Source organism: Periplaneta americana, chromosome 15 (assembly GCF_040183065.1).
Source record: "Periplaneta americana isolate PAMFEO1 chromosome 15, P.americana_PAMFEO1_priV1, whole genome shotgun sequence".
Classification (NCBI taxonomy): domain Eukaryota; kingdom Metazoa; phylum Arthropoda; class Insecta; order Blattodea; family Blattidae; genus Periplaneta; species Periplaneta americana.
In genome coordinates, this window is record NC_091131.1 from 157,729,186 (window position 1) to 157,743,460 (window position 14,275).

General features: G+C 35.9%; 1 protein-coding gene across 3 annotated transcripts in view; it reads left to right on the forward strand.

Annotated features, from left to right (window-relative positions):
- Window positions 1–9,886, forward strand: part of LOC138715482 (zinc transporter 6-like) — an 80,249-nt gene extending 70,363 nt beyond the window's left edge. For all 3 annotated transcript variants that reach the window (XM_069848427.1, XM_069848428.1, XM_069848426.1), the window contains exons 8-10: window positions 929–1,031; window positions 1,195–1,311; window positions 9,141–9,886. In XM_069848427.1, the coding sequence (XP_069704528.1) occupies window positions 929–1,031; window positions 1,195–1,311; window positions 9,141–9,767 (847 nt within the window). In that variant the 3' untranslated portion in view covers window positions 9,768–9,886. The remainder of the gene's footprint in view (window positions 1–928; window positions 1,032–1,194; window positions 1,312–9,140) is intronic.
- The last annotated feature ends 4,389 nt before the right edge of the window (window positions 9,887–14,275 follow it).

Below are 14,275 nucleotides of genomic sequence, written 5' to 3' on the forward strand. Positions count from 1 at the left end.
TGTAGTGTCTTCGCTCCTGAACCCAGCGGGTCGGGGTTTGATTCCCCACTTGGGACAAGTTGCCTGGGTGAGGTTTTTTTGGGGGTTCTCTCTCACTCCTATTGATGAATATCAGGTTACTTTATCAGGCGTATGGAACCCCACTATTCTCGCCACTTCCTTTCCTCCCTCAACATCCTTTCCTCGTCATTCCGGTTCTCGTCCTTGGTTTTCAGATCGTGTCTGCGGAAGCCCTCCAAAACTGCTGACACTCTCAGCTGACCTCCATGGATATGCCAAGCATGGTAGCTGGTGACCCAGCAGTGGAACTGGTTTACACCTCAGACTGTTTGAGGGAGGAATGTGGAGGGGGCCGTTGGGGATGGAATGGTATACGGATTTCGAGGGATGGTGGGACTGGTCGTCAGGGTGTTAATAGTTAGGTTGGTTTGGCGTGGGTGCGGTTGGTGGGCTTGCAACTCATCCCAGGGGCGCACAGTAGACCGCAGGTCACAGTGCACAGGGATGTTCCCCTCCCGGCCTCAGAGACAGACAGAGAGAGAGAGAGAGAGAGAGAGAGAGAGAAACCTTAGAAACTACAACAGGAACTATTAACAATGTGCACAATACAATTACAATAGAGTATGCCAAAATATGGTATGTGAATGTACAAATGAAACAAAGCAGTTGTATGCCAGAAAAAGTATATGTACAAGGTTGTGTCAAATTGAATTAGATGAAAAATAAATAAGCCAAATACTTGTATGAAAATAGGTTATGTGTCTAATTACTTTATGCCAAATAGCAGTAGGTAAAGTGCAGTATGTCAATCCACCCGGAACTGTCTCTCATATAATATGGTCTTTCTCTACTGCTGTATTTTAAATGTTTAAAATTATTTTCAAAATCTTTGCATAGTTATGTAACAAAGACATTTGAAATGTTTCAGAAGCTGTTATACAGTCGATACTCTTGTAGCCATCTCCATTGCAACCATTACATTTGCAACAATGTTTCCTATGGGCATTTACAGTGGAAAAGTCCTACTGCAAGTAAGTTATAAGGGATACGTACTTTTTTTTTCTTTTTTGTCACACAACAGTTGTTCATCTTATGAAAATTAATTTCCTACAGAGACATGCAAAATGAAATTGAATGAATTGTAAAGCAAGCATATACAGTACTGTTCTTAATGATCACGTTCAATATTTTTAGACAACGCCATCACACATTGTTGGACAACTGGACAGATGCCTGCGAGAAACTTTGACTATTGATGGTGTACTAGAATTCAGAAATGAACATTTCTGGACCCTGTCATTTGGGAAAATGGTGAGTTCCAACAATATGAATAAAGGAAATGAACAATATTTTACATGACTATTACACTTCTACTACGTCATACTGCTTTTGATCAATAAAATGGTACGAAAGGACGTGTTTCAACCAATCGTGACTGTTTATCACTTCCCTAGCATTTGTTTATTTTTATCACTTCCCTAGCATATGTTTGTTTTTATCACTTCTCTAGCATTTGTTTCTTTGTTTGCCAACATTTCAAAATGCAAATTCTTTATGGTACTATAAAACATGCTTTGCGTCATCATTTGTTTCCTGCATAGATATTCAACTGAAAATGGCGGCTCTGTTCAAATGTTTTGGTGAAGCTAACATTAGTTCAATAGAATTTTAGTAAGTCAATTAATATTTTATTGTATTAGAGTACTTTATTTCTGCTAATCTTTATATACTTTCTTCGAACCATGTAATAGTCAATTAAATCCCATTCGAGTTTTGATTTTCTCTTGATAAATCGAAACCTCTAGTGAGATTACTGGTGATAATTCCATTCCTTATAAATAATTATTTATAAATTAGTTGGACTTCAATTAAATGTTTTTTTTTTCGAAAAAAAAAATGTATCATATTAGCTAATAATTTGAATTCTTACAATTTGTTTAAAACAAACTATGACTTAAGGTACAGTCACACGTCGCTACTTTTGCAGCGCTGCAGTACAAAAAACTGCGCAACTCTCGTACTGCGACATGTGAACAACGGTGCTGAACCTGCTGCCCGCTACTTTTTCATGCTGCGCACAGCTTACAAGTAGTGACGTGTGAACAGGGTTCTCAGAGTTGCAGAGTTGATATCGGTTTTGTTGAAACTTTTGCTGCAGTTGCGACCAGTGTTGCCATCCAAATGTGCCAATGATACTTTTATTGTTTGGATATATTTTAATGTTAGATGTGATGAAAATAAATTATTTGTAACAGTTACTAAATGCACAACACAGTCCTAGTACATTTGCTAACGATATAATTCATTTTTTTTAATTTACCGTAGCGTAGTTTCAAACAGGATGGTTGCCAACATTGATTACGTGAATATGCTGTTGGTTATCATTTAAGTATAGAGGCGTTTTTACAACCTTTACAGTAAAAATAATGCCAATTTCTGAATACTAGTTAGGACAGAAAAGCAAGTAATAGATAAGTAAGCTTTCGCATGAGTTTATTAATAATGCGAACATAACCACAAAATGTATATTGAGAAGTCAACACGAAGATGGAAACCTGCAGCAAGACTGCAGCTGCAAAAGTAGTGACTTGTGTGTGAACAGACTCGCAACCTCCAATTGCAACTTTTGCTGCACTCGGGTTGCGCAGCATGAAAAGTAGCATGCAGCGTGCTACTTTTGGCTTACGTGTGAACACGACATGCAACTTTTGCAGCTGCAGTACAAAAGTTGCGCAGCAAAAGTAGCGACGTGTGACCGTACCTTTAGTCACTACTGCCACCACCACCACCACCACTGCCACCGCCACCACCACCACCACCACCACCACCACCAAGCTGCAGTTTAGTCTCAAGACCTGTTTGATCAAGTCTCACAGTTTTATTGGTAGAAAATACTTATTCAAATAATCATCAAGAAATCACTATGACAGTCCAGTGACTAGAGCTCTGGACTCATTTGATCTCTGGTGTACCCCCAGTTTATGACTTGTGTTGGGCAAGTCTGTGATTCAGGTGACAGGAATTTTCTCCGGGAGGTCTAGTTCCTCTGTGGCATCCCAACAAATCTTCATCATCGTATTCTCATTTGTGTAGCTTAAACCAGCAGTCTCCTATGGTGCACCGTGGGCAATGGCTCTGTCGGTAAATTGGTCTACACATCTGGTTTCATATGGGTGAATGACGAACAGTCAAGTATGTGTCGTTATAGGTGAGAGGAATAATAATTATCAAGAAGAAGAAACATAGAAGCGATTTTATTTCTTTTTATGCTGAGTTTTTTTTAACTCTTTTTGCTTATTTTATTATTTCTATTCCAGATAATGTTGAATTGTTAAATTATTTCATATTTGGTATTTATTTGAAGCTCTCAAAGTAACACAAAATGAAACTTTCAGTGAATTGTAGTAACTTTCGTCTGAATTTTTTTTTTACATTGTTTATGCTAAAATTATGTTTTGCATGAAAATCCTGAAATCCGCCTGTTGTAGCACCAAAATAGTTAATCAGTTGTTGTTATAGTGAGGAAGCGTGATAAAGAAATCATGTAGCCTGTGTAATGTACCAAAATAGATAGCTTTTACTGTGTCAGATATCGAGTATTTCCTGTAGTGAATAATAATAATAATAATAATAATAATAATAATAATAATAATAATAATAGTAATAATAATAATAATAATACTTACTGGCTTTTAAGGAACCTGGAGGTTCATTGCCGCCCTCACATAAGCCCACCATTGGTCCCTGTCCTGAGCAAGATTAATCCTGTCTCTACCATCATATCCCACCTCCCTCAAATCCATTTTAATATTATCTTCCCACCTACGTCTCGGCCTCCCCAAAGGTCTTTTTCCCTCCGGCCTCCCAACTAACACTCTGTATGCATTTCTGGATTCGCCCATACGTGCTACATGTCCTGCCCATCTCAAACGTCTAGATTTAATGTTCCTAATTATGTCAGGTGAAGAATACAATGCGTGCAGCTCTGCATTGTGTAACTTTCTCCATTCTCCTGTAACTTCATCCCTCTTAGCCCCAAATATTTTCCTAAGAACCTTATTCTCAAACACCCTTAATCTCTGTTCCTCTCTCAAAGTGAGAGTCCAAGTTTCACAACCATACAGAACAACCGGTAATATAACTGTTTTATAAATTCTAACTTTCAGATTTTTTGACAGAAGACTAGATGACAAAAGCTTCTCAACCGAATAATAACAAGCATTTCCCATATTTATTCTGCGTTTAATTTTCTCCTGAGTGTCATTTATATTTGTTACTGTTTAATAATAATAATGGCTTTATTTAACCTGGCAGAGTTAAGGCCGTAAGGCCTTCTCTTACACTCAACCAGGATTAACACTTGCTTACATAGTTGAACATAAAACTGGATCAGAATTAATTACATATTGATACAATTTAGGTACATAATGAGATCAAAAGAGGTAGTTACATAAAAATTTACCTCATAAAATGAAAATAAACATAGTGGAATACATATTAATGTTGTTAGAATCAAATATGAATCACATAAAAACAGAAGCCGATAATTCAATGAAAATGTACACAGTAGAAATAAAAATAAACACATTAGTATACGGGCTGTTCCATGTGAAATCGGACAAAATTTCAGAAAATTTGATCTCGCATTTTTTAAAAAAAGCGGTGCTTCTGTCATTGAAAGGCCTTCACTGGACAAGCCTAATGGTGAATTAAAATATCCCCAACTAGTATTACTTTTCATTTTATAGAGCGTAATATTTATTGTACTTTCATAAAATTCTTAGCTTTGGAAGAACATTGCTCAGAGACATTTAGTGGTAGAATTTTCAACGACATGTCTTTTTAAAGCAGACTCAGAGAGTAATATAATGACTTTGGAGGGATTTTTTAAAAATTATTATTTACATGACTAGGCAGATTTATTTATTTTACTTTTTTCCTTGACGAAATAGCTCAAACATAAAAATACGACAATATGGGCGACTTAATATAGAATAAAACACAGTTTACAGATCCAAAATTTTCTTTGGGTAAGGGTGGAAAAAAAAATAAAGAAAACAATTCTCATCATGGATTTCTTTGCCGCGCGGCTCCATCCCACAGCAAGCTGAGCGTGCACGTGGTTGGCCAATGCTAGCAGCTCGTAAGCTCTGTCATGCGAGTAGTTCACGCATTTGAAAACAACTCGAAATGAAAGATGTATTTCTCTGAATACTAAAATAATTACATAATTACTACACTAATCTGTTACTGATGGTTACTTCAACACTATCGGCAGCATGGGAGAAAAGTTTCATTAGAAGTACTGGTATAATCCATAGGGGATGGTCTGGTCTTGTATAATTGCACGGAACAAGTTTTACACATTCTCACAGAGTTTTTTTAAAGTTATGGGAATGTTAAACTTTTCCAATATCCGATTTGGCACTACCTTTAACTTTTCTGTGGTCCTTTTTCTATGTAATCGTTGGAAGGGGTTCGAGCAGCGATCTGTCCTAAAACGATTTTCCATTTTGGGCACCCCATAAAAAAGGATTTGACTTTTCAGTACTGATAATGTGCACATGTATTTTTGTAAAGCGATTCTGTAATAGCATGATTGATATCTATAAGTCTTGCTTTTAAGGCAATATGTAATCATTATCTTACCTTAATATAGTAGTTTTTGTTGAATTTTCTGCAACACAATAAAAGAAAACTTTCAAACACTGGAAATGAATATCTACTGTCATCCTGTAATAATATACGCAGAAGACTGGCTGGTGGGTCATGTACTCGTCTCATTCCTTGTGTTGTGACTACATACCAGCTGTTTCAAAGCCAGCTGATAGGAATATTCTGGCTGCTCTCACATCGCCGCATGACGCTGCAGGGAGTGCGTATTTTTATAGCGAGATTTGAAATATTTATTTTAAGGCTTTTCATTTAAAATAGCTTTTTAAAAAAAATTGTATGATTTTTGTCTCAACAATAACTAATATTATAGTATTTTATATCCATAGTTTTTTGGTGGTAACAAGTTATAAATCACAAAAAACAGTATATCCATAATTTGCACAAACAATAAAATATATGTGTTACACCCCATTAATGCACTTAAATGTGCACTACAAAATTAGCTATAGCTTATTTTTTTATTTGGAAGCCAGGCGTAGTAGTACGTGTTTAAAGTAGGAAGAAAATACAAAATACGCTAAATTTTAAGGAATTTTATCTTAAACACTACTGGGCTAAGGAAAGCCAAAATTTGTACATTTATTAGTTCCCATATACTAAACATCTGTACTAATTTTCAGACAATTCTGACATGTCATGGTATTTCGTTGTCCGATTTCATATGGAATAGTCCATACGTATTAGTATTAGATTACATTTAAGTAGGATTTACATAATTAAACCTGAAACCGACAATTGAATAAAATGTACACAAAAAATAGATTAATAATAAAAAAACAACACAGTGGGATACATATTGGCGTTAAGTGATAAATAAACATGATTTACATGATTACACAATAAAAATAAGAAACAAAAAAAATAAACAAATAAAAATAAATACAATGGAACACATTCCATTAAATATTTGCAACGCATTAGGTCTGGCAACTCATCATAAGATATTTTTCTAATTTACATTTAAAGGAAATTAAAGTTCAGCAGCCCTTGACTTCAGGCGGCAGAAAATTCCAGTGACGAGAAGTAGCAACAGTGAAAGATGAAGAATAAAGAGATGATGTGTGCAGTGGTATTTCTAACGTGTTATCATATTGTGACCGAGTATTTAAGTTATGATACCGAGAAAGACTGTGGAATCGGACAGATAAGTAACAGGGAGTAGAGGGAGTAGAGGTGTGCAAAATTCAGTATAAGAGAGAAAGGGAATGTAACTTTCTCCTCTCATTTAACCTGAGCCACAATAATTTATCGAAAGAAGGCGAAATGTGATCGTAGTAGCAGACATTACAAATGAAACGAACACACGCATTATGAACACGTTGCAGTTTCTGGGATAAATCCACCCTGAGATCACTAAATAAAGCGTCACAATAATCGAAATGAGGCATAATAAGAGTCTGTACAAGCGTCTGCTTTAATTTAACTGGATAGTGGTACAATCTTTTTAATGAGTGAAGAGTGGAAAATATTTTCTTGCACGTGTGTTTGATATGTGTGTCCCAGGTAAGGTTAGATTCAAAATGAACTCCCAGGTTTTTTACAGTTGAACTGAATGGAATGATCACTTTATTCAGAGTCACAGGAGGAAGGTTCAGCTTATTAATATCGGGGATTAATCCTTTATTCGAAAATAAGATAGCCTGTGATTTATCTGTATTTAAATTAAGTCCGAATTGTTGAGACCAAGATGAAACGGATTCGAGATCTTTATTGAGTCTATTAATACAGTCACTTAGTCTATCAGGATTGGTGGAAATGTATAATTGAACGTCATCTGCATAAATATGATATCTGCAATATTTAAATGACTTGGCGATATCGTTAATATAGAGACAGAAAAGCAATGGATCCAATACCGAACCCTGGGGAAATCCTAACTCTACTGTCTGCCAGGAGGAGAACCGATTATTAAAGACAACACGCTGCTGGCGGCCAGTGAGGTAGGGGTGCATTTAACACTCGAAGTTTAGTTAATAGTAGATCCATGTCAACAGAGTCAAATGCTTTGCTATAATCAAATAAAATTAATATTGTTGCTAGTCGTTTATCCATAGCCTCTCGTATATCTTCAGTTAAATTCAGTAAAGCAGTGGAAGTGCTATGCCCGCTTCTGAATCCAGATTGGAAGGGGTCGATAATATTAAATTCAATCAGATATTTGCTTAATTGCTTATGGAGAATACGTTCAAGAGCCTTTGATAGAACAGGAAGAATGCAGATTGGCCTGTAGTCTTTAGGAGATGCAGGTGTGTTTACTTTAGGTGTTGGACGCACTAAAGCCATTTTCCAAAGATTTGGGTAGGTAGAAGTAATGATGGAAGAATTAAAAATATGTGTTGTCACAGGAAGCATGATATCGATTAATTTATTAATGAAAACAATGTTTATGTTGTCAAAGCCTTGCGCTGTAGATCTAGTGTTTTTAAAAGCCTGCCTAACTTCAGTGTCTGTAATATTAGAGAAGAAAAACTTTTCGCGAGCAGGAAGAGGAATGGCTAAGAGAGTATTAATGGTGTTAAGTTTTTGTTGTTTATCAGGTTGTGAGGTGGGTGGTGAAGTAAAGTACTGATTAAGTTTATCAAGTGATATGTTTGGGATTTCAGTTTCTGTAGTTTTACCTCCTATTCCCATGTCACATAAATGCTTCCAAAGATACCGTGGGGAAATGGAGGGGTTGACAAGACTGAGAGCGTGATGGCGTTTGGCATTTCTAATGCTTTGCAATGTTCTGTTCCTAATTTTTTTATAGTTGTAAAAATTTTCCTCAGATTTATCGTGTCTATACTTCCTGTAGGCAGCGTCACGTGACGCCATGAGGTTACGTATGTTATCAGTCATCCACGGAGCAGGACGATGAGTGGCACGTCTTTTCCTTAATGGTGCATGTTTATCAAATAATTGCTTATTAAAAGCAGTCAATTTTTCATCAACAGTGACTAAGTTAAATATTGTATGCCATGGCAATTCCATGGCATTGGAAATTAATTGATCATTGTCGACATGTTTCAGATCTCTGTATGTAATGAATTTTGCTACAGCTTTCGGGCACTGGAGAGAATACTCTGTGAATATTAAGTCGTGTGCGGAAATTCCAGGAACAGGCAACTGCCCTGATGTTACAATTCTGTCAGGATTGTTTGTAATAATTAGATCTATTAGAGTTTCAGTAGTAATCCGACATCAGATATTAGTTTAGCAGTCTTATACATTTGTTTCATAGTAATGTAAAATTGACATTCATGCACGGTTATTATAAGATCACAAATTCACGTATTTAAATCTAGTGCAATATATTTGTGTCCTACATTGAAATAAGTTGATACTAATGCATTCACAGAGAAAATTGAACAGGTACATAATTGAAACAAAAGCTTCAGTTAACATTTCATGTATGAAAATTATAGTAATCTGTACTTTCATTGCAAAGGATATTAAAATTAAATATCTCTCTATCTCCTTTTTAGGCTGGTTCACTTCAAGTTCGAGTTCGTCGAGATGCAGACGAGCAGTTAGTTTTGGCACATGTGGTGGATCGACTTTCCAACCTTGTATCAGTTTTAACTGTTCAGGTTTTTAAAGATGATTGGATACTAAGGAAGAGTGGTGTCACATCCACTGTACCTCATCCATCTGCACCCTTACTTCCATTTTTAAACAGTTCACCGTCTGTCACTCTCAACATATCACCATCAAATGTTTCTTCTCTTTCCACTCCTGTTTCTTCTGTGATCAGTAACCGATCAGCACAGAATGGTAATTCTGTTCCATATCGCAATGTGGCTAATGCTCATTCAAATTTGCTTCAATCCAATACTACAACACCTGGCTATCCAGCAAGTAACGAACCAAACGAAAGCTCAGGTTCTATGATATATTCACAAGTAAAAAAATCTCAGGTTCGAGAAAAAGCCTTAAGAAGTTCGTGGATGTATCCAACAGTAGAATCATTCAGACATCCTAATCAACATACAAATTCATTCCATCCTGATTTTTCAGTGCCGTCAATGCAACAGCAGACTCATATGAACAATCTTCTAATATCTGGAACAAGAACTTTGGATGCAAATAAATTTGCTTATCAACCACAGTGAAGAAAATGCTGTTCGTGAGTGAAAGTAATGAAATCTCTGATTTGTGTGATATTTTTGTACTAAAGTTGAGAATGTGAACTTGAAAGAGTGCCAAATAAAAGAGAACGATATAGTAGGTATCGATATCTTTTATACTTTATTCAGTCTAAGGTTTTCTCAAGAGAAATAAATAGTTGCCTCGTGAGATAAGGTGATTATTGTTACATGTCGATGGTCTAGAACCATATTGTTCTAAGTCCATTTCTTTCAGAATCTTTGTTATGAGGTTAGGTGAATGTGCTATCTATTAATAAAACATGAAGTAAATTATTTCAATTTGAAACATTGTAAACCAGCAAAGCCACCTTGTTCTATATCCTTATTTATATTATTTTCAGGGCCATATTGTTCCATGTCCAAGTTGCAACAGTGCCATGGATTAACATAGTGTTAGGATTCTGGTTAATTCTGATCACAGGCACCATCAATGCCTAAAAAACTCGTATATTGTCCATTGACTTCATGATATGGTTGAGTTACAGATCTCGGATTTTATCTCTGCCAGTGGGTGACGTCATAACTTGCGGTGGAGAGAAAGAGGGAAGCATTGATTGTACTAGTACTCAATAGAGATGGGTAAAAAATAACACAACAGTTATTTTGGAACTGTTCCGGTCTCGGAACTGTTGCAAAAATGAACAGTAGGTCGGAACCTCCTGTTCCGAAATAACAGTGTTCCGACTCCGAGCTGCTCACTTGCCAACTGTTGCGGTCTCGCAGTACCGCGTGGCACAAGGTATGTTCCGACTCCCTCGGAACTGTTGCAAAAATGAACAGTAGGTCGGAACCTCTTGTTCCGAAATAACAGTGTTCCGACTCCGAGCTGCTCACTTGCCCAGCTGTTGCGGGCTCGCAGTACCGCGTTGCACAAGGTATGTTCCGACTCCGAGATAACAGTCGGAACGTCGGAGCTTGTTCCGATGAACCAACGACAGCTGCAGTTACACTGTACTTGAAACTCTCACGTGGTTGGAGGGGGGCGCATGGACATTGAAATCCTTGCGGTGGCGCGAACTTTAATATCAACATTTGTAAGACTGGCCAATCATCTGTAATGTTATAGTAAGTATTCAATAATCTGTAATATTGATTCCCGCTTTATGGTTTATTTCACCATTAGTTGACTAATTGTTTTATAAACATTCTACAAAGTCATAAAGTAATCATACTATTATTAATTCATTGATCAGCTGATTCTATACAAAGGTTAAAGTCGTAAATGGTAATGAGTGGTTTAGTTACAATGTCTGTATGTCGTTTGTTGAGGTTAAGTCTGACAAGCACAAGTTTTTGTGCTATCTTCTCTGTTATCAAAGAACGACAAAAATGTTGTAGCATTATTTGTTGGAAACTACCCATATAAGTACTGATTTGGAGAGCGAGGTTTAATGCGAAGTTTAAATTACACTTTGGTAAAGATGCGATTCCAACATTTTACTAACCCACTGCGGGGTTTCCAGGTTTCAGTACTGCCAATATATATCTTTTTTATTTATGAAATTGTAATATTTATTATTATTATTATTATTATTATTATTATTATTATTATTATTATTATTATTATTATTATTATAACTGTGCATTAAGAAAAGTAAAAATAAAAATTAATGATTTGTTTTTTTTTTATTATGTAATAGAGAGAACAGAAATTACATACCATATGTTTTAAATGTTATGTTATTTTTTTTTAGTTGGCTACCATGTCTTTATAACTTTATGTACGAAAACAAAGTGTTGTATTCTGTCCTTGTAGTCAACAGCTGTGTAATTACTAAAATTAAGCTTTTGAGTTCTGTCCGCATGCACAGCAATTTTCCAAAATCGATTCGAATGTGCATTGCAGTGCCATCTATAGATAAGAATGTGTACTATGTCATGCCTATGAGTGCTCCAGTGTGAGCTGCATGGTGTTATTTGTCTATGGTGAAGAGGGAGGGTACTGTACCGTTCGTTTGAACGACTCAACGACTCCGACTCATCACCACTGGTGACTGTTATTTCGGAACTGTTATTTGGAACATAGTATTTTTTCGGAACCGGAACCGTCGGAACTGTTCCGGGAAAAGAACAACTTCGCCCATCACTAGTACTCAACACCTTGAACAATGACAAGCGCTCGAATCCCAGCTGCCATTCACCGGCAGATCTAAATTCCGAGATGTGTAATTAAGTTGTTGTATTTTGAGCCAAATATGATCAAATTAACATTAATAGCAAATCGAGTATATCATGGAAGCTGTTTTGATACATTTACCATCAAGATAGAAGTACTTTCGTTTCTATTAATAATAGTGCTCGTCTGTTTTTCATGCGACGTTTATCTGTGCTTTCTGACGAATATTAAACATCATTAAAATTAATTATTATGATACAGGCAATAATAATTATTAAAGCTCCAGACTATGTTTAAAAATTTAGTTCAGATAGTTCTAATACAAGTGTTCTTCTACAAATAAAAATTTGCATTGTTCACTCTAACCCCAGCTAGTAACAAAGAAGAATATTTATTATTTAGCCTACTGAGACATAAGAGCATTTCAGGTAGATCAGAAAATTATATCCTTACAATTACTTTCGAAAAATAAACTACGCTATACTGGAGAATTAGCACGGTCACTTTGAACTGTGCCGTTACGTTTACCACCAAATTTAAGTAAATACACAATGTCACCAACATAAGAACATGACGTTGGTGTGTGGCGTAGTTGGCGGGAGAAATTTTTTCTCTCTCTGTCTACCTCCTTCGTTCTGAACATTATTGAGAGATAGCACCACTGTTAGCGACAATGTGTATTTGCGTAAATATTGCGAGTAAATTATGACGAGTGCCTTAAATGAGAGGCTCGGGACAGAAACAGTTTTGCTGTAGCTCATGCGCGGACCTCTCATGCAGTGGGAGCGTGATCCTTACTTGAATTTATTTTTGCGTGTACTTGCAGATTAAATGATTGAGATCCCTTCTTGCTCCGGTTACAGGCCTTGCATTTACGAAGGTTATGTTATGTTAGCTTAGATTAGCTTAGCTTAGGTTAGATTAGCTTTGGTTAGGTTAGATTAGTTTTGGTTAGGTTAGCTTAGCTTTGGTTAGGTTAGGTTAGCTTTGGTTAGGTTAGGTTAGCTTTGGTTAGGTTAGGTTAGCTTTGGTTAGGTTAGGTTAGCTTTGGTTAGGTTAGGTTAGCTTTGGTTAGGTTAGGTTAGCTTTGGTTTGGTTAGGTTAGGTTAGCTTTGGTTAGGTTAGCTTGATTCCATTCGTCCATGTAGTAGTTAAAATTATATAATATTACAGTTTTTGATTCGTAATATTGTTAAAAAATAATAGGCCTATAATGAAAGCGGTGAATAATTTCAAGGTCCTTAAATTTTTTTTTCGTAAAAGGCTAGGTATCTTTCTATAGGCCAGAAATAAAACAGCAACGCCGTCATAATTACGTACTTTACGCTTTGGCGAACATTAACCGGAAATTTACTTTCCGTCATTTTAATTGTATTCCATGAAACACACCTTTTTTCCTGTTAATTTCCTTGTGATAACCTAGTTTATTATCTTATTACATCTTCATTTTCTTTTAATGCATTCAAAAAACCGCCGTTGTACTACATAAAACCTTGAACTTGACTAATGGAGTGAATTATTTAAGAATATAGTCGCGAATTTGACTACCACCATTTCGATTATATTTTGTTTGATACGGCTCGGTATGGCCCGGTGACTAGTGGCCAGCGAGTAGAGTCGACTATCGATATTGTTCTGCCGTGCGTATTATCCAGTTGTTCCATAAACTACATAAAAAGTCATGCTGTGGCCAGATGCATGTGTTTCACAGAATTGAAACGCCCACATGGCTATTGCATTAATTAATTTTTGGAGAGGACCAATCACAATGTTTAAATCAATGACAGGTACATTGAATATCAAAATCGTTGTCCCATTGTTCAATCACAATGTAGAAGTTATTGATAATAAATATTAAGAGCCTAGCTATAGTGCCATCCAAGAAGTTGATTCAATGCGTGCAGTTATAGAAATATACATTAGATACTCAGAATTCCATAGTTCAATGATGGTCTTTAGGGCTTTTCAGGATTTGTTGGTGAAGTAAGAAATTCAGAGTTAGCCAAATGGTGCCAACTAAAGTTTTTTTTATTGTAAATCAGTTACCCTTAAATCCAGTGGCGTATGCTGAACCTGGAGTTTGGGTGTTCTGTTAAAAATATATAGTTGGTCTATCTCGCACAATTATGATAGGCCTAAGTGAAATATCGGGTCAACATTAACTGCCATTTTTAATATATAATTTAGTATTATTTATAAATAATAACTATGGGGCGGATGTTGATGACCTAAAAATTTACTTAAAATGATCATTAAAATGCCCTTAAACTAAACGGGAAAATTACAAAAAATTAAAAGAAAATTACATTTAAATATTATTCAGAGTACTCGCACCACAACTTCTAAAAAATTAATC